At 46.5% G+C, this 20,581-nt stretch overlaps 1 protein-coding gene across 17 annotated transcripts in view; it reads right to left on the bottom strand.

Annotated features, from left to right (window-relative positions):
- The window catches only part of MBNL3 (muscleblind like splicing regulator 3), a 92,765-nt gene that overhangs the window by 58,640 nt on the left and 13,544 nt on the right, over nt 1-20,581 (bottom strand). For 11 of the 17 annotated variants that reach the window (XR_005255046.1, XR_005255047.1, XR_005255048.1 and 8 more), the window contains exon 2: nt 626-1,632. The exons of 5 other annotated variants lie outside the window; for them this stretch is intronic. Coding sequence is in view for 8 of the 12 variants with exons in the window: in XM_038122950.1 (XP_037978878.1) it covers nt 626-799 (174 nt within the window). In the remaining 4 variants the exon portion in view is untranslated. Of the gene's footprint in view, nt 1-625; nt 1,633-2,242; nt 19,197-20,581 lie in introns of those variants that run through there. One more of the 17 variants, XM_038122955.1, reaches the window with a different exon arrangement.

Genomic DNA, 20,581 nt, shown 5'->3' with positions numbered 1-20,581 from the left:
CTCTGCAAGGATAAGCACCAACCTCAAGGCTCAGCCATAGCTCCAACAGGCCTGGCAGAGCCATTGAGTTCGTGTGTCCCAAGCAGAAAGCACTTCCCCAATGACCATTTCTGGAAATGTTGTTCTCCAAATATTTTGGCCGGTCCTCATCTACAGGACAACCTTAAAGTGCATTTGCAACTCTGTCTCCAGGAAATGCATGTAAAGCTGATTCATTATCTTAAAATGCTGCTTTCATTTTTTGCTCATTAAAAACACATTTCAGATCCCTGCACCAAATGCACAACTGATGTGATCCGGACACTCAAAACTGGATTTCAGTTCTCTCTACTCGTCTTATTTCATTTGCTGCCCACAACCGGTGTTCACTGTTTCAGGGACAGCTATATCAGACCTGAGCTAGCACTGAAAAATGCCCTGGATAAAATCCTCTCTCCCTGCAATGCCTGGCACTCCAGGCAATGGCACTCGAAGTCAGACTCAGCCTAGATTTCAGGAGCAGCATCCTCCCTGCAGCCACAGAGCAATAAACAGCTGTTCTGCACATCCCACACCCCTGCCTGAGCCACTCGGAAGGGAAAGAAAAACAAGGAAGCTTAGGCAATGCACGCGTTACAGTCCTCACCTTTAGGGAGTCAAAGCAGGCAATAACTCGACCATTTTCCACATGGCAACTCCGTGACGGATGGGCGAACTTGCACTCTGCATCAGACCGAGAACAAGTCCCTCTCTGAAACTCTCGACACACTTCTAACGTCAGCCATTTTGTATCACGAACCAGGGAAACGTTTACAGCCATATTAAAAAACAAAAATCAAAATGCAAGCAATCGCACCCTTCCTCAGGGTAATATTTACTGCTGATCTTCTTTTTCTTCTTTTTTTTTTAAAAAAAGGGTAAAAAAGTGAATTCAAGTTAAACGTGAAGAAATAACTAACTTGTTGCTTTGGTAGAACTCCTATTCATCAGCACTTAGGTTTTCATTTAAGTCAAATCGTGTTTCTTTAAACAAGAATTAAACATAAAGCCAATCATAAAATAGAAATCTTATCAGAACAACTGAAAATCAAATTAGAGGCCAGCTCCTAAAAGTGCAATTGTAGAAGTTAAAATACAAGTGTTATATTTTGTGCCACTGCCAAAGTTACTTGCAAATAACTGGCAGACTTTCAAAAGAATTCTGTGCTCTCCAGTTAATGGTTTCAATTATTCTTGCAAAAAGCATATGCTGCTGGCAGCACTTCAGTTTGTGGAATGGTCTCGGTCCTTGGGGAGAAAACTTCGGGTTTGTTTTTTTTTTCCTTCTATTTCTTGCTTCTAAAAATTATGGTTCACGAGCATCAAAACAGGCAAAAGGATGTCTGATTTTTTTTTCCTCTTTCTTTTCTTTTAAATATTTGCTACATAGTCGGGGGAAGGAAAAAAAATAAAATGGCTGAGCAAACTGCGTGTAAATGGGGAGCAAAAAAAAAAAAAAAAAAAAAAAAAAGGGCAAGGCTGGAGGAGCCGCCGTCAGGGCACGGACTGCAAGCAACGCCGAATTAAACAGAGAGGGGGGCGAGGGGCAGAGAGAGGCAGCCCTAGACAGAAATCCAAGCAGCGGTGGCTTCAGGAAAGGCACTTTTCAGCAACCTGCAGGAAAAAGAGAAATAGAATCAGCCAGGAGCCGGCGGCCCCGCTCGGGCGGGCGGGCGGGCGCGGGGCGGCGCCGGCGGCCATTGCGGGCACGGGGGCACTGCCCGCGCCGCGCTGCGCACGGGAGGCGGCGCCGGCCAATGGCGCTCGCCGTTACAGCGGCGCCCGCGGGCAGCCGACCAATAGCAGAGCCCGTTCCATAGCGCCGCGGAGGGCGCCCGCCGCAGCCCCGCGAGCCTCCGGGCCGGCCCCAACTCCGGGCGGCGGCGGCGGCTGCGCCCCACACGGACTACCGCGAGCAGTCTGCTCTTCAGTATTCTCTTTAAAATTAACTAACCCACCCCCTTTTCTGTAGGAAACGTTCAGGCAGGAAGAGCAGCCGGTGGCTGTCTTACATGCCGGGCTCCTGCTCGGCCCTTCCGAGGCGCTCCATCACAGCCACCCTCAGCGCGGGGCTGCTCCTGCCGTGGCTCATGGAGACACACGGCTGGTTCGCAGCCGCTCCTCTGGATTCAGAGCCTACAAAACTAAGAGCAAACCCGACAGGGAAACCTAAGCCACACACACACACACACGCACACACGGAAAAAATTAACTCATTGCTCACAGCTGTAGTTCTCCACCAGACCAAAGGCAACTCGAATTACTCTGACTCCAGCAACTCGTGTTATACAACAAACAACTTTCAATGCATTCCAGTTGAAGGCTTCCTTGGCATCCACTAAAATGTTAAGCTGTCTCTAGAGTCTCCCATTCTAATATTAGCTGTACCATTGCCGCCTGATAGGATTGGGCTGTTTCCAAGTTCCCAAAATCCAGCCCTTTATCTTCCTAAAGTACGACCGTCCACTTCTGCAAACATTTGACAGGCGCGGGATGCTGCCTGTGTGACTGCTATTAAGATTTCAAGCTTTCGTAGGAGAAGAGCCTTCAACTACAAAAAAAGGAAGCTTAAATTCCTCTTTCATTATTGGTGTGTTATTGCAATTACACTGATCAGTAACTGAAACCTACTGGAGCTGGAAACAATGGAAACAATGCTACCAAGGAAGAAGTGTGGGAAGAGGCTGTCATCAGCAGCAGGGGGTGGGGCACAGAGGCTGTTTGATTCACAGATCGAATTATTTCAATTTAGAAAAAAACAACAGTCATTAAACCTACACTGCAAGTACTTTCTAGGCTTAATTAGACTCAAGTTGATAACAAAACCTGCCCAGATCCCTGCAATCCAGCTTGAGGCATCAGCACAAAGCTTGGTCTGACCCATGCTTCTGGAAGGACCTTTGCATTTTTGCACATCAGGTGGGGAACAGAGACTGCAAACGTCATATTTGCTAAGCATGTTTTAAACTTCAAAGAAAAGGAAAAAAGGCACACCTAACCATGCTCGTGTCTTTTGGGTTTCCTAAAGAAGAGCTGCTCTAAATAAATTCCAGTTCTACAAACAGGGCAAATTTATACAGGAATGCCATTCACTGATACGTGGGCTCCCTGTTCAAATGAGCTCAGAAAGCAAAGGAAAGGAAAAGATGGGCACAAACCTTCTGCAGGGAGCTAAGGACTAGCTGGGTGCAGCTCTTAAGAACGAGCTAGAACAGGTCAGATATGGGTGGGGATTAGAAAGAATGCACTCTCAGAAGTTCTTCTGAGCAGACTGAAATACAACCATCTTGTGGATTAAGTGCCTATTCCATAGCTTCACACTCCCAAAGGAAGTGAGGGTCTCTCAATGCTGGGGACAGAATATGATAGGTCTGACTTAACACACAGTAACACCAAACACCACGATGTCCAAAGAGCGTAGTAACATTTGCCTATCTCAGCCCTTGAACCTCAGGAAATCCCAATGTAACAAACCAAATGTTGATCCTGCTCTCAAGCCATGCAGCTCAGGATCACACGCTGCCCATAGGTACATGGCTGCACTAAACTGCTCAGTCCTCAAAATGCAGGGCGTCATGTTAATAAAAGCTAAATCAAATTAATTCTACAGAACATTAACCTACAAATATCAAAACATTTAGACGCATGTAACACGGTGGATATTTTTCTTTGCAACTCGTGGAGGAGGAAACAAACCCACTGATGGAAATTGCCCCTGCTCCACACCCTGCAGAAGGGCACACTCATCTGTGCAGCATTCAAGAGACAAGAAATTTTCTGTGCTGTGGAAACAACCCCACCTCCCTGCAGAAGGATTGACTCATCTCAGACCCTGGCACTAGAGCTCCTGTACTGGAGGGAGCCAAATTAATGAATATATTTTTCATACCGCAATTCTGCAGCCTGCAAGGCACCTGGCAGAGCACTGCAGCAGCACACACACTGCCCCATCACTTGTTTGCTGGGCACTCAGGAGAGCAGTTAAGCACATGCTTAACTCTGAGCATGCCAACAGTCTTTCTGGAAAGAAAATCTGAAGCATGTACTTAAGTGCTTTGCTGAATCAGGGCCTAAATAAATGAATCTGCTTCACAGGTTTACCAGGACTGGGAGGCCAGCAAGCATAGGCAGCAGTCATCGTGTTTCGGCTTACATGATCACAGCCCAGAGGAGCACGAGTTAGGCTTTTCTGCAAGTCAACAAATACAGTTCTGTCAGCGTTTGGATTGCTGCAAATCCCTCTCCATGTGGTCACGGGGAAGGCTGGAAACGCATGCATGCAGGGCTGACATCACAGCGAGCGCTGCACACTGCTGCAGCGAGGCTCCCACGCACAGCCCAAGGACAGCGCACCTCAGACAGGAGCCCGCCGCTGACAACACAGAGCTTCAGCTCTCCCGGTTCCAACCCCTGGCAGCAAACAACTGTTCTCACCAGAACGCACCCTTACAATTCCCTTCTTTTACCCTTTTTGGGGGGAGGGTGTAGGGTGACTGGCATTTTATTCCCTTTGTTCTCCTGTATATTTCAAATGAGAGGAATTAAAAAAAAAAAAAAAAGCATCTATGCCAAAACCAACATACAACCTACAAGGATTAAAAGTAGCTCCAGAAATCAGGGGCTTCGTTAGCGTGCAGGAAATACAACAAAGGGTAGGTGCTGCCTTTTGAACCCTTCCCAGCAAGCCAGATCCGTCTGGCAGGGCTCAGCTCCTCCACTACCAGAGGAGCCAATCTCATTTCAACGGCATCCGCATCAAAGCTGGAGAAAGCAGCAGAGCAGAGAGAAAAGCCTGTGGCCTTTATCCCTGTAAAGAAACTACAATATCCCTGAAGCCTCTGCTCCAGGGCCACTTGCTGGGCCAGGCTCTAATTGCCTGAGCTGCAGGAGGACGGGGCTTGCTCCAGATGTCAGCCCCACCGGTACAGCTCCCAAAGTGCAGGGGAACAAGGGCAGTCTGAGGAGCAAAGGTCACACCAGGGCTCGCCTCTGGCGGGACTAAAATGCCCTGACCGCTTGAGGTAACATGAGGACGAGTGTATTTCGCCTGACGCTTGAATTCCTCCTGCTTGCCATGAAACTGATCCCCTTCCACTGACAGCCCCCATGGATGTCAACTTGTGAGGACACTTCCTGACAGCCGAGTTCAGAAATGGTAATTTATGTGACAGGACGGATTCAAGCAGCTCCCGAGTGTAAATGATGCTATTTAAAAGAGATTTTCTTCTTCTTTTTTTTCTCTCCTTTTTTTTTTTTTTTTTTTAAAGAAAAAATGACTCAGAAGTGCCAAGGTGGGTTCCTCATTTACTTTTTTTAATGGAATTTCTGGGTCACAACTGCTCAGCTGGGAAACAGAAGTGCTGTTGCCCTAACTCACAGTCCAGTGAGTAAGAACAGCAGCTATTCCCTTTGCCTGAAGAGGAACAGGGATACTGCAGACACACTGGAGTTTTCCCAAGGTTAAGTTCCAGCTGTGCCGGTTTTTTATCATATGTGATGCTATCCATGCTCCTCTTCCACTCAAACCACCAGCATGTGACCATGGAACTGAGGACTGGCTCTCCTGAGTCCAAGCTCAGCCCTACACTGCCAGGCTGCAGTGTGCTTTACCTAGTTTTGCAAGTTATGGTGAATGAAAGCTCAGACCCATCATGGATGGATGGATGGATGCCCTCAAGGCACAGCACTAGAGAAATTGTGCTTGCAAAATCAAGACCTCCAATTTTATACCAATTCCACTAAAATTAAATATTACTGTTAATGTTCACTCAGTGTCTAGATACTGTCAGAACTCAAAAAATACTTTAGTCTATGGGTTTTCCTCAAAGCACTAAATTCAGCTGGTTGTAGGAATGCCACACTCAGTCCTTGCACCTTTGAGATGATTCTGTAACTTGGGCTTTTTATTGCACCTTAATGAGTATGGAAGAGCTTGGTGTGCCTACCACCACATCCTTGATAAGCCAGAATAGGGAACTCCTCACCTAAACAGCAGTGAGATGTTTCCATTATCAAACAATCTTCCAAATAAACACAGTGTTCCTGGAAACACTGCAATGCAAAGAGAAATGGGAGCAATGAAAATAGCACATTGAACTGTTTTGTTCTGAAACAGAACGAAAACTCTGTGGAGAATACCACCACCCAACCAACAGCCTTTCTTTCTCTTCCACTTTCACAGCAAGTAGTAAAAAACACATGAAACTATATCCTTGCTTATCAAAAGAAACAAAAAATTATACTCAAAGGCAAGGCTGGCCTTTTACTGAAAAGCATTCTACTGTTACATTTATTGACAGCGATGCATGAGTTAATATAATGCACATTTCCAAGTCAGTGAGGAGGTAAAACAAAAAAGTTAAATCTTCATCTAAGGTCTACCAAGCCAGGAACACAGGGACATTAGTTAAGTTGGCTGACATCAGAGAAGCTCATTTTGGCCCTCAGAAAAGCCCATGACAAGGTAGATGCTATCACCATTGGATCACAAGGCTTTACTTGGGACTGATGCAGAAGTGCTGCTTCACGACAGCAAAAGAAGCCACAAAAATAACCCCATAAAGTCCAGGCGTGGATCCTCCATTGCTGAAGCACCAATGACAATGCTCTTACCCTACCTCACATAAAGCTCAGCAGAGTTCAGATTCCCACAGACACGACTCCTTTGCTGGTGGAACAGTGACAGTTTGCACACAGCGGGGCTGCCTCGGACACGGGCCGAGCTGTGCGCTGGCACCGGAGCCATCCCGGCAATGGCAGCTTCTCCAGGGCTCCCCGGCGCTTGGGCACTTAATGGGCTGCAGTGCCAAGACCAAAGAAGGTCAATTTATTTTCTGTCACCTGCAAGAGGTATTTTTGCTTTCAAATTAGAAAATAATCTTCTATTTTTTGCTCTGGCCCTCATACTTTAAAACAAACACTTCAGGGACACAGCAGACACTTTGAATATTTCCTTTGTGAACATTCTGTACCTGGACACTTTCTCCCTCAGGGAACAGTTTACTTAATTTAAGGTACACCTTTACAGCTAAAATAAAATAAACCTCCTTTTGTTCTTCTACCAGTTACTCAGAAAAAGAGCAAGTTTCCTCTACCATGGGCATGCATGAAAAGTTTCTGTTCAAGGTCTAATCACAGATGTTGGGGACCGTGAATCACCAGGGGTCACAACGCATGCCAAAAAGTCAACTCAGCTCCCAGCGCCGTCTGTTCAGAACAGGATGGCAGAACCCAGATAGAAATAATAAATCCACACAAGCAAAACAACCCCCCCAATGCTGCTGCAATGGAAAAGCCTCATTTTCAGGACATAAACCCACTACAGAAGTGACAGGGTGGATGTTTGGGCATGCAGGTACCACACAAATCTGTGCTGAAGGAACCACTAACACTTGCTCTTCTTTCCCCACATTCTCTCATTCTGCTGGCTTACGGCAACTTTGGAGAGTGGCCATCACTGTCCAGACCTCTCTGAATAGAGCAGCACAAGGAACATCCTCCTGCCCCTCAGGGGGAAGGCTGCACATACTGCACCCCATCTCTTCAGAGGCTCGCCAGCCTTGCTGAACTCCTGGGTTTGTGGCACCCTGGGAGATGGCTGTGGGGCTCTGCAGGGCCAGCAGTGCCACTGTCCTTGGGAAAATGGATCATGCATCACTGGCCTCTGGGTGCTTCCCACTGCTCTTCGCTGCCCTGACACAACCTCAGCACCTCTCTTACATACAGAGGTGGACAACTGAAAAAAACAAAGGCGGGGGAAACGGAAAATATGCAAAATAAAGTAGCATGAGGGAAGGAAGCCCTTCGCTGCAGAGAAAAAGAATGTACAAATGCAGGGAACTTTATCCTCCCTTGTGTACATGCAATTCTCCACACTTACACCCTGAAGCAAACAATCACAGGAAAAATTAATGCTGAGTTTAAGGAAGTATGGAAAAAATCCCTTTGTTTTTGAAATCTACCATTCTTCAATGTGCACTATGGTGCTCCTATTCCCTCAGCCACCTGAAATCTTCAGTCCGTTTTCCTTCTTCCTGAACCCTCAGCTGTTCTTGTCCACCAAAGTTCTGGGAACTCCTCTCCCCTTCACTCCTACAGGATTAGTTCCAAAATGCTTCCACAGGCAAACGGCTGGGAGTTATTTCTCACTATCTGCTGGGGATTTCTAAGCCAAAAATGCACTACAAAAACATTGCAGTTTAAGGAGCTTTTTTGTTTATTTGTTTGTCTTTGAACCAAGTCACAGAAGCTGCTGTGCTGGACCCACACACGTGCCTTGGCAGAACAAATACCTTTCCATAGGGTGTTCCAGGGCAGCGTGCATTGCGGTGCTTCAAAGGGAACTTCCCCCTCTTTCACTAAATAGATTTGTTGTGTAGAATAACCACACGTGCACATTTCTGTTCTTTTGGGCTTTTGATTTTCTGCCATCAGCTTATTTGGAACCAGTTAGAGGTCAAGACCCCTTTCCTACTCCAGCTCTCTACTACTAGGACTGATAGTGACCCACTGCCATCCCACCCCTGTGGGATCTGGGGGATGCTCTGCTGACCAGGCAGCCAAGTGGGAGCCCTGCTTGATTAAAGCCATCACCAGTAACAGACACATGGAGAAGGATGCTCCCTTCTATTAGGGCCTGCCTGGCAAATCCCTTCTGGCCTCCCATATGAGGCAACTTCCCAGCGCCGAGTGCCACGGGCCAGGGACCCGCCTTCCAGCGGGGTGGCTGACCCGAAAGGAGCATTTCCTTGCAGTGCAGAAGCAGCTACTGCACTTGCTGTGAAACAGTGCTAAAATCCTCTCCAGTGCCAGCACCGCTTGGGAGGGGTTAGGACCACAATTACACCAGCTGCAAACACAAAAGAAAAGGGAAAAAAAAATTGTTGGCAGGGATCTCTGGAGGTCAGCTAATCCAAACCCCGTCTCAAAGCACAGCCAGCTTCAGAGGTGGATGCTTCCATATCCAAGCACAAAGAGAGCTGTCTCACACAAAGAGAGCTCAATTGAGTCAAACAAATTTACAGAGAAGACAGGAAAGGCCAAGGCTCATTAAGGCTTGTTCCCCACCACGTAATCGTAAGAAATAGGATCAAGCAGATGTATCCCACAATCTATCTGATTATCCTACTCAGTGTTCAAGAAACCCCCAAGGTCCTTGCCAATCAGGTATGTGCCTGCATGTGTTTGGGACAGCTGAGGGGAGGGAATGCTTTTACCCAACTGCCCTTCCCAGGATTCTGCTGACAGGAACGACCTACAGGTATCTCCTAAGCTCCAAGCATGATCCTAGCCCTCAAGACAGGCAATATACTCTGTCAGGCAGGAGAAAAACAGAAACAGGCGCCCAGCTCAGCCATTTACTGTGCTGCAGAGGCAGCCTGGGACTTTCAGGAGGTATCAGATGTGTTCTATACACAGAGGAGACCAACCCAGGTCTGATGCATCATAGGTACCTCTGCCCAGGCACACATACTTGTGCCTGGAAAATTCCCACTCCAGACTTCTCAATCACAAAGCCTTCTGCTCAAAGAGACAGGATTTTCACCAACAAAAAGGCACTTTCCTTGCAGGTCCCATATTATATCTTCTATAAGCACATACATGCTCCTACACAAACACTACAGCTGAAGGCACTTCATTGTTAACTGCCCTACCTGGTCACCACAGGCCTGCAGAAAGAGGAGACAGCATTTGGACTGTGGTTTGAATTCTTTCTCAGCTGGAAGAATTCAGAGAAAACAATAAAAGTTTTTCTTTTAACATTCTTTGTACCGAGCGCTTGGATAAGCCATAAGTAACTTGGCAGCAAACCAGCTTGGTACAAACACAGCACACCAGAACACAATGCAGTCATCACAAAGCCACTGCTCTGGGCCAGACAGTAATTTTCCCCTTCGCACAGGGCAGGCCTCCAAAGTCTTTGTGCTCCTACATTTGAGTCCATCTGAGTTACATGATGTGTCAAAAATGAGGACTCATGCACAACAGGGAAAACACCTATTGATGGGCTACATGGAAGGGAATACATGAGCACAAAGGTACTCAAAATACATTTGTCAAACAATTTAGGACTTGAGAAAAGTAAAGCCTTGACTTATTTCTCAACTCAGACCTCTAACAGCATCCTCAGGTTGTAAATCAAATACACAATGACAGAAGGAGACTGAAAGGCTGGTAACAAAAGCATCCAATGTATTTGAAATATTTTCTTTCAGAATTAAAATAAAGAAGTTAGAACATATAGGAAAGCAGTAAAACCAAACATAGTGGCAATTGAGAGTATATTTTCCACTTCCATATACCATTGAAAATCCAGACCAACCTAGTCCCAAACCCCAAAGGCATTATCATTGCCCAGGTAGTCATCATTTTGACAGGAAAGATGCTCTACTGAGACCCTGGAAACAGGGGCTCAAACACAGCCACAGGTGCCACAAGTGACAAGTCACTTAATCCCTCTGCAAACGGGGGTTGTTACTTCCCCACCTCTCAGTGATGTCTGGCAGATAAAAGGCAGGAACTGCAACCAGGCATTAAGAAACTGCTGCGGTAAAGGCTGCACAAGCACCAGATGAACAGATCTGTTTCAGACCCCACAGCCATTACAGAATGAAGCAGGATAAAGAGAGAGCAGAAAGCATGCACACGCACAGAGATCTGCCCCATTAATCCAGCAGGCTGCAACAGGATGAAAGGCACATCCAACAATTCCAATCCTGCTTGCGCAGCAGCAAACACCCTCCCAGCGTGCAAGGGAGGCACTGCTGTCATACTTACAGGGCAGCAGCCAAACCAAAAGGCACCTAAAGGTGTAAGGGCTAGTTCTGGCAGCATACTTTGGCACCAAGCACCACCCACTCTATTCTCTGTCCAGTGCCCGTGTGGGAAACAGGGTTTAGGAGTGCATGCAGAGAGAAGCCAGCACAGCTAAGCCCTAAAAAAAGCAAGAGGAAGTCAAAATCACCCTTGAGGCACTTCCCAAACCATTCAGAGTTAGTGTTGGCCTCTCCTGCCTTCCATGCACCCCAAAATCTGTTATTCATTACTCTTCATCTTACTGCCAGGTGGATGAATCAACTTTTCAGGGACTGAATATCCTGTTTTCCCTTACATGCCTGAGTCATTGACACCAACTGAAATCCTCAGATCTTCAATTATCTCATTACCCTCCTGCATCTGTAACACCACAACCTGTAACTCCTCTCCCCCTGGAAGTCTTAGTGACCTGAATTATTTTCAATTCCCCCTTAATGCCCATGGCCATGTTTTTCTTCAGAAAGCATCTGAATCAGCATGAAACCTCTGAATCAAAACCAGGAGCCCAAGAAGGTGGGCAGATGTACAGATGAACAGTGTCTTCCATGTGGCCCACTCTTCCTGCCAGCAGTCTGCAGCTCCCAGCCACATGCAAACACACAAGCACCCAGCCCTGCCTAGATGGGTGTTTGTCTCCAAAAATTAGGTTGAATTTTAAAGAAGTTGGCAAAAAAATCCCAAGTAGGGATATATTCCATTAAACCTTGAGCACACACACTGAACCACTATCCATTAATGCACTTCTGTCCCCCCACCCAAGAGAAAGAGCTTGGGTGATGGCAGAGGGAAGAGGGGATAGATGGCAAGTGAAGTCTTTGCTTTAATTGGCTGTTGTTAAGAACATTAGAAGGATGTTTGAAGGAGAATGATTACGGGCAGAGTGCAGAGGAGGTAATCAGAGCTGTCCAACAAACTGAATTTATGATGTGGCTTAGCAATCCATCACCTGGCTATCATTCCTATGTACACGCACATACATAAGCCTCAAAATATACTTAGCTCAGAGGGTCTGGAAAAAAGAGGCTTTTCTTGCAACCCCAGCTAACAGTACTTTGCTCCTTATAATATTACAGAAGCAATCCTTTTCCAACAAGGGGGGGAAATCAGATATAAAGGATAAATTGTTTTAAATTCTTCTTAGTGTGAAGACAACTTTGTTTACTAAACGCATACGAGGGAACATATGTGTACAGCACAAACTCAGCAGTGGAAATTTGGCTCCCTGCAATTCCCTCTTATATAGATGCATTTTTTCCAGAGGAAGTCCAATGGTCTTGTTTGTTTTCACCACTAATAGAGGAGTTCAATGAAATTTTCTATTGGGAAAGTCTAATGAGGTCAGAATAAGAGAACAGAGTAACTAGGAAGGAATGTCATTGCGTTTTATTTTTAGAAGAAGGATAAAGGTGGGGCCTCACAACAGGCAGGGGATGGGCCTGTTTTGGCACAGAGGGCCAGGCTGGAACGCTTGGTACTGTGAGCCTGAGGGGGTTTAGAGCTTTTTGGGTTTTTTTTTTGCAACAACAAATCCCTTGCCAAAATCAGTGACTGAGTGGAGGGGTCCAGCTGGGAGAAGAGCAGAGTGGTGCCTGGGGGTGCACAGACAGCAGGGTGGCAGCCGCCCTGGGAAATGACTGAGGGGCAGTTCTCAGCCACACTCCCTTCCCCAACCTGATTCCCTGGGAAGATGAGCCCCTTCAGCAGCTCCACTGACCTGTGGATCTCTCTACTGCAATTTAAAGGGAATTCAAGTTACAACAGGGTAAACATGGAGGGAATCAAGTGCACTAAAAGCTCAATGCAGAAGTGCAGAGGGGCACATGGCTCTGCAAAGAGAGCAGTCATGACCATGACAGGAAACAGGACTGACTGTTGTTAGGGCTGGATGTCAAAACCCAGAGAGGCAACCTCAGGGAGACAAGATGGGCCAGAGTAAGGCTGTGAAAATGAAAAGGAAGGAACAAAGCTAAATTAAAGAACCGGGGCAGAGCGGAAAGGGGCTTGACTGGGATAAACAGGTAAGGAGGAAAAAGGGTGCATTCAAGAGCAAGCAGGCTGTGGTCTGTTTCCTGGCATCAGCTAATCTGATTGGCACAGAGATACAAGAAACAGAGGCTTAAATAGCTCATGGGAGCAGACCTTCAGCTGGAGAGAGCCATCATCACTCAGCAATTAACTCCCTCACAGGCTCTGCCCTCAAACCCGAAGTGCAGAGCTGACCCTGCTGAGCACTGCCAATGCAGAACGAAGGAGCACAAGAGGAAGTGTCTTTCCAAGGGTTAACAGACAGCAGAGAACAAGCTGTTCCATGCATTCAGGTCACAAAAAACAGAACTGGGACTCGCCACACGCACCATGCAGACGCTGCTCTGCCAGGATCACCACAGCTCAAGTGCAGGAGCAGCCAACTCTGCCTGCTAGGAATGAGACTGCAAGGAGTTTCACCTTAAAAACGTGCAAGGACAGCATCAACTCAGGGGAGTATTATTGAGGGAACATTGAGGCATTTGAGAAGACCAGAGACTAGAATCTCTGTTCTGCCTCCTGATATTCTGTCTAGGAAAGGAGTAAGGGAAAACTCTTTAGGGGGAATGTGTGCAGGACCAGGCATAAAGCACTCTTTCACCTTTCCTGTGCTGTCAAGTGCTGCAGGCTTCCTCCTTGTGCTGAATATATAGGTGGAAACAACCCAAAAGACTGGAATCAGAAGCTCAGGAATGGTTCAGGGAGAGCAAGAAAATGCTCCTTGACAGGGAGTCACGAGAGGCTGGACTTCCCTTTCAGTATGCAAGCCCTCAAACAGCATGTTTCAGAGTGGTGAGCTGTTTGTGGGTCCTTCCTCTGCTCCTGTCCACAGGCAGGTGTGGGCAAAGAAGGCAGGAGCAGCAGGAGTGTGGAGGAATGACCTCCTTCCAGTGGGGCTACAGCTGGTGAAAATGATCCAGCAGCCCCCACAGATGCCCAGCAGTAACAGCACAGCTGAGATACACAATCTCCCATCCTGGTGCTCCAGCCTCCCACTCCTTCTGAGGACTCCTTAAGCATGCCACTGTTTCCCTTCTGGCAAGGACCTCCAGAGCTCCACTATGACTGGTGGGAAGGGAAAGACCTCCTGTAAGTCTCTAGCCACAGGCATGCCCTTGTGATGTCCCTGCCCTTCCCCTGGCTGGCTTTATGATATGCCATAGACTGAGCATCAGTCTCTTCCCAGAGACACATGCTTTTTGGGGCTTCTAGTATCAGCAACGAACTTAAAATCTATGTACAGCACTTTACAAAGCTTATTTTCCTCTTAGATAAAGGGAAGGGGCAGAGTGAAACAGAGTAATTGCAGGATGAAATGCCACAATTTCCAACCCTTTCTGGGAGCTTGACACAGCAAGTCTCATTTCCAACCCCAGACTTGGGAGAAAGCTTGCAATTAAAAAAATTAACAGTGACCTTGAATACAATGGCTACAGTTTAACTAACCCGCATTCAGTCTTTGTTAATCAAGAAGCCCTTCTGTAAACTACAGCTCAAAGGCGCTTTTCCAAAGATCAGGTTACCTCAGCCCAGCCCCACCACGGTGGAAATTTCAGAGACCTTTATTTAAAAGCTCAAAAGAGTTCTCCACTGCTGAAACCGCTCTATTTGCTCTTCAGCATCTGCTCTGCAAGGAGCAAGGTGAGCAGAAGCCTGGCTCAACTCATGGCTAAGGCAGGGCTTGCAGTTAAGCAATAAAAACCTCAAAGCATTGCCAAGGCACTGATGAGCAGCTGGGTGGGGTTACATCACAGCCATGGACAGCATCTCAACCTCTGGAACTGCCCAGCAGAGGCTGCACCAGGATTATAAAACAAAATGAGAAGATGAGAAGATACTCTTAAAACATGGAACTTTCAAGGCTCTGGAGAGCCTTACAGCTACATCTTCACAAATAATCACATCACAGGTAGAGGACAAGGTTAGCAAGTAAGTGCCCAGAGCTAATGAGCCAGTTTATCCATTTTATCTAGCAGAGAAGTGGTTTTTACCCTCCATTCCATAGTAATGTTACCTTGACAGGTGCAGTGCCCACAGTAAATACTATGCCTGTCCCATATTCTGAATTATCCCTTTAGGGATGAAAGCAAATATACATATTCAGGGAATGTATGTTTCCTGCACAGCTCCTGCACAGCTTGCAGCATCAGAAAATTAAGATGACTGGAAGAGCAAAGCATGATGCTGCTCCTAAAGCAGAACTTATTTGGTATCATTACTCATAGGCCATTTAAACTAGGGAGTTGGTTACTCTGGACTCTTTTCTGCTTACTTTTTTGTGGATTATAGAACAAAATATAAATTTCAAAGAAATGCCCTGGAAATGCCATGTGCCCTAGGACACTGAGCCTAACTTTGCCCCACTCCTTAAATCGTTACCCTTAGCAAAATATCAACTGCATGCCTTTGCTCTTCTTGACTAGCTGGAATACCACTGAAATGTGGTGGCAGTTGGTAACTAGTATTTTTAACTCTTGGGAAGTGTTTTTTATGGCAGTACTTCCTGCTGGGGTCGATTTTAACATGTTGTCCTCACTCCTCTGGAAGGCTCACCAAGACCACATCAGATGTCAACATCTGTGCATGTGGATGGACCAAGGTCTTAGAAGTGTTATCAGACTACAAGAGAGCTATGAGGTCCAAATGGTCTTGTTTCCATCCAGGCACATGTTCAGCATTCTACATTTGTGCAGTTTTCCCATCACTCTCCTCTCTTGGCAGTTTTAATTGCTAGATCAGCACATCCCCCAGCTCCACACCATTTCTGCCCAGTCTGAGCTCTGCCTGCAGACAGGAGGGCTCTTTTTGTCTGGATCTTTGTTCTTTCAACATAATCTAAATATCACTCCCTTAATACCTGATTTAGTATTTCAACCCCTCTAATTACACACAGTGAGATTTTATCGGAAATCTGATTATTGTTTGTAAGTCTGAGCATTTCATCCCAGCCTCAGAATTGATCTATTGACTGCCTTTAAATCTCACATTTTAATTTAACATTTAACACTTTATACCCGCATTAATTACATTTCCCATGATCAATATCAACAAACACCATCTCTGGCCCTCTCCTGATAGAGAGACCTTGGAGACCCTGCTCTGCCAAACACTCAAGACAGCTTTGCTCTTAAACATGGACATTTACAGGGCTGATCTATCCAGTGGAAGAGGAAGGAAAAGGGAAAAGTCATGAGAAACAGCAGTAATGAGTAAGTAGCAAGGTTTAGTAAGCATCACCGCCGGAGGAGATGTACAGGTACAGACCTGGCCATGGTGGTGGCATGGGGACTGGCCTGGCCCCACGACGTGGAAAGCAGAGACTCCAGCCAGCTCAACATCCACCTGTCCCACTCCCACCTTGGCTGGAGGGCTCTGAAGCAGGGACCCACGAAGTACAGGCTCCACTGTAATTCCTGCTCACTCCAAACAGTGGGTGAGCTGGGCTTAGCCTGTCCAAGAGCTGCATGCAAGCCCTGGGCCACAGGAAATGCCTGACTGGCTCGGTTATCTCCTGGCATTTAACCAGCCTGCAGGTCTGCTCCCCCTGTTTGCCTCCACACAGCACAACAGCAAGAGCAAAGTGCCCCTCTGATCTCCGAATCTAGCAGATCTCTTATTAGCAGACACAAACTGCACGGACTAATTAAGGAAGACACCCATCATGCTGCCTTTCTTTCCAGCCACTGCCAGTCTCAAAGGTGGCTGCTCTAAGGCACTGGATCCAGCTTTGCCAGGAGAACAGCACCAAATATCTTTCTCTAGGCCATGGGAAGCAGAACTGGCTGTGCTCGAGGAGGGTCAGGTCCTCCTTGTACCCCATCTGCAATGTATTTGTGTTTGTGTTGTGACTGGAGATGGAAGATGACATTGTCCTCAGTACTGCAGAAAACAGGAATATTTGTCCCTGAATAATTTCTCTAGCATATTAAGCACAAGTCATTCTTATGCAAAGACTGCCCTGTACAGCTGCCAAGGTCAGCGAGACCTTGCTTTATTTGCTGCATAAGGGCTGGCTTCACAAGTTTTACCTTGTACATATTTTTCCATGCATTGTCTTAGATTTCCCTGCTGCTAGTGTCTATGCATCTTGCTGTCTGTTCAGTAGGTCATGCTACCTTCTCTGGCTGTTAATAATAACTACCCAATACACAGTGCTCCAGAACAGTCAAAATTCCAGCAAACTAACTCTTACAGTATGTTTAATTCAAAAGACAGCAAGAACAACATTGAATAACAATTTTCAAGGAAAACATGCTCCACAGCTTTTGCTAACAACATCAATATGTTTCTATTTTCAGGGGGTCGTGACCTGCTATCCACTCACACAGACATCACTGTTCACATTCTAGTATCTACATACAGATGATTTTTTGTGCAAGGATTGCTTTCAACCACATGGCACTGCCTGCACACACAGGCTCTGGATTACAATATCAGTGAGTGCAGTCTTCAGGAAGCAGCCAAATACTGAAGAGCCTGCATTTAAATAGATTACAGGATCTGAAAATAATTCCCTATGTTTTTTAAATTGCAGACACATTTTTACAGACTACAGCCAATAGCTATACCTAAACTAAGGATTGTCCCTCTCCCCAGTTTATTAAATCCTGTAACACTGCAGGTGCACAGTCAAATTTAGATATTCACACAAGGAAGAAAAATAGTATTTTGAAACTGTACAGTATCATGATACTGCAAAACTCAAAGTTCTTGACATTCAACCCAAGCAACTCCTTTGCAGAAGAACAGAATTAAGTGATCTACCTGAGGTCAGTGGCCAGTTAAGAAAACTTGTCAACAGCCTGCCCTGCTCAGGAAGCACCCTGCCTCACCCCAGCCTCTGAACCCAAATCAGTGGGGAGATGACAATCAAAAATTTCTAACACATCCCCTGATTGCCAGGAGCAGTGCAGCAGAGTCCCCCACAACCTTGCTGGTTTATTTCCCCACACCTGATCCACCACAGCAGCATTTGGTGCTGAGCTCCAGCTTATCAGTGTGAGATCTGGTCTGGTGAGAACAGCAAGCCAGGACCCCAGACAATGGATCATACATCCTTCTTCCAGCTCAGAAACCAAGCTGTTTTAACTGTCTCACTTTGCCCCCCCAATATTGCTTGAACCCCATTCCCAATTTACAGCTAATAACACTAATGTCACATCACCCTGAGGGCTACAAGCTCCTCAGGGTAGAAACCCTCTTCTCCCCTTTACCCTGCAGCAGTGTCTGACCTTGGTAAAGCTCCACAGCCACTACCAGTGACACAAACCATCATTCAAACTTAAACACATCCTGGTGCCAGCAGTCTCTCAACTGGAGACAGGCAGCACTACAATGGGGCTGCACAGAGGGGTTAAGAAGCACTGCTGAAAAGGGATGCAAACAAGGACTCCAGGCTCTGGAGCAAGCACACTCTGCCATACAAAAGGTGAGCATCACTTGTGAGCAAGAGCTGTCTGGCTGAGTACACTGCCTTTGTTAACAGAGAAGGCTGCATGATGGAGTGGGCTAATTAACTGCATTTTACTTGGGGAAACCCAGGCTTAAATCTTGACTCTTGTCACAGTCGAAAATGAATTTAGGGACCAGAATAAAGGCCAAGATAATTTATTTTCTACAAAATCATCGAATAGTTGCCCCTCCCCTGGCAGAAAGGCCCAGAATTCTATGCGAGGCCACTATTTCTTATGCAGTTATTTCTCCAAATATAAAAGTTGCTAACTGACTGATGTGAGTGGTGATCACAGCTATCCATGCTGCTTAGCTGGACTGAGCACCCCAACGTGAGGAATCTCACCATCCAACATGGCCTGTGCTTCATGATGCAGTGCCACATGGGCCGCAGGTCCTACAGGGAGGGGACATCATGCCTGGCAGGATTTAAAATTCAATTTTCATATGGAGTCATTTATCCCTTAACTTTGAAGAACTAAAGCACAGCTCTGGTGTCACTCTAGTTACTCCACTGGAAAACCACTAGGACGGGTTGTGGTCCAAGGGAGCTGAGGGTAATTTCCCCACTTCCTCCCTGCTGAAGGCTGCCCAGCAGAGCCAGGAGGGAAGCAAGTACTTTCCCCATAAAGTAATTCTCTATTTTTATCATGCTAAGAAAGTTTTTCATTTGGAAACTAAAACTCCTGCTTCAGAAAGAAGCTAAGCACCCTCTTCCTTTCTGATTTGTACTACAGAAGTGTTCATCTAATCAAATCAGCCATTTTTTCTGAAAGGCTGAAAGGAATCATGGTGGAAAAAAATCAGAACAGCAGACCAGCTCCTGAAGGTCTCCAGGCAAGTACAGATAAATCACATTCCTGACCCTGGAGGTGGCATGTTCCTTCATACTACTGTTTGCACCATCTCAAAGGACAGAGAACCCTGGTGTCAGAGCACTGCTCACCCATCTCAACCCTGGTGTCAGAGCACTTCTGAGAGCAACATTCTTAATGTGTAAGCAGCAGCTAATGATCATGAAGCACAGTTTTGGGCACAATATGCTGTTCTACCAAAGTATGGGGTTAGTGCTTCTGAAGTGCCATCACCCTCCTCTTTCCTTCTCTCTCAAAAAAGAGACAGCCTCCAACACCCTCAGCTACCTGCACAACTGAATTTGGGCAGAAAGACACAATGGAGGTCAAAAGGAGCACGGCAACATTTTCTGAAGCAGCTTCCAGCACATAATGCTCCAGCATAGAGCACAGCTCAGCAATACAGCACCTTTCATCTGCACCAAGCAGGAGACCCAGACACTTAACCCTCCAACAGAACAAAGCGAGGGGTGGGTGTTGTCATCACAGCAGGGTTTTACACCAAGCCAAAGGTTTGTGTGGGAGGCTTCCCTTGAACAGCAGAAGAGGAAAGCTTAACTTAAACTTCTATCCAAAAAGTCAGACTCGGGAGTAGGAGATCAGTCAGAAGACTCCCATGAACTGGAGCAGCAGCCACAGTGTCCTGGGGCTCACAGAGAACTCAGGGACCAGGAGGTCCCTGCTCCCAGGCACAGTGAGATTCCTACGGCCAACCCAAATTCTGCAAATAAGGGCCATGCATCTCCCTCCACTGTTATCTTTAAATCCTCTTTACTCTGCAGAGCTATTCTCCACCCTCCTTCCCTTTTAATCAGCCCTGACCTACAGATGTCAGCCTCATTTCGGCTAAGTCAACACAACTGCCACATCTAGGATGCTGTTACAGGGAAAAAACCTTACACTCCTGGCTGGATGCCAGAGTCTACTTCTTGGTCTAGACCTGACCTCGTTCCTTTTCTGCAAGCTTAATCCTACACCTTAAGGGCACAGCAAACACACAGCAACTCCAGCGTGGGCCTGTCTCTGCTGTCTCCCCTTCAGCCTGCAGAGACTCTTTTGATCACCCTACACAAATACCAACCATTATTGACAGGAGGCTCCCTAAGAACTGATTGTTCTTAAAAACCACACATGTTCAAAAGCCAAAAAGCAAACAAAACGCACAGAACTTTCTGAAAGCTGAATCCTTACCCTAGAGCTCACCCAATGGGACATGAACCTTAAAGTCCCCAAAGTTTCCTCAGAAGCAGCTCTGGCCTCACACTGAAACCATGGCCAAGTTTGGTATATCCAGCTTCATCTAAAGGTTAGAATGAAAGAAAAAAATCATTTCTTTCCAATGCCTCTGTCGTGGGCAGGAATATCTTCCACTAAAACAGGCTGCTCAAAGCCCTATCCAGCCTGGCCTTGAGCACAGA

Source organism: Motacilla alba, chromosome 4A (assembly GCF_015832195.1).
Source record: "Motacilla alba alba isolate MOTALB_02 chromosome 4A, Motacilla_alba_V1.0_pri, whole genome shotgun sequence".
Classification (NCBI taxonomy): Eukaryota; Metazoa; Chordata; class Aves; order Passeriformes; family Motacillidae; genus Motacilla; species Motacilla alba.
Note: the sequence above shows the minus strand (reverse complement) of the source record. Positions and strands in the feature narration are given on the sequence as shown.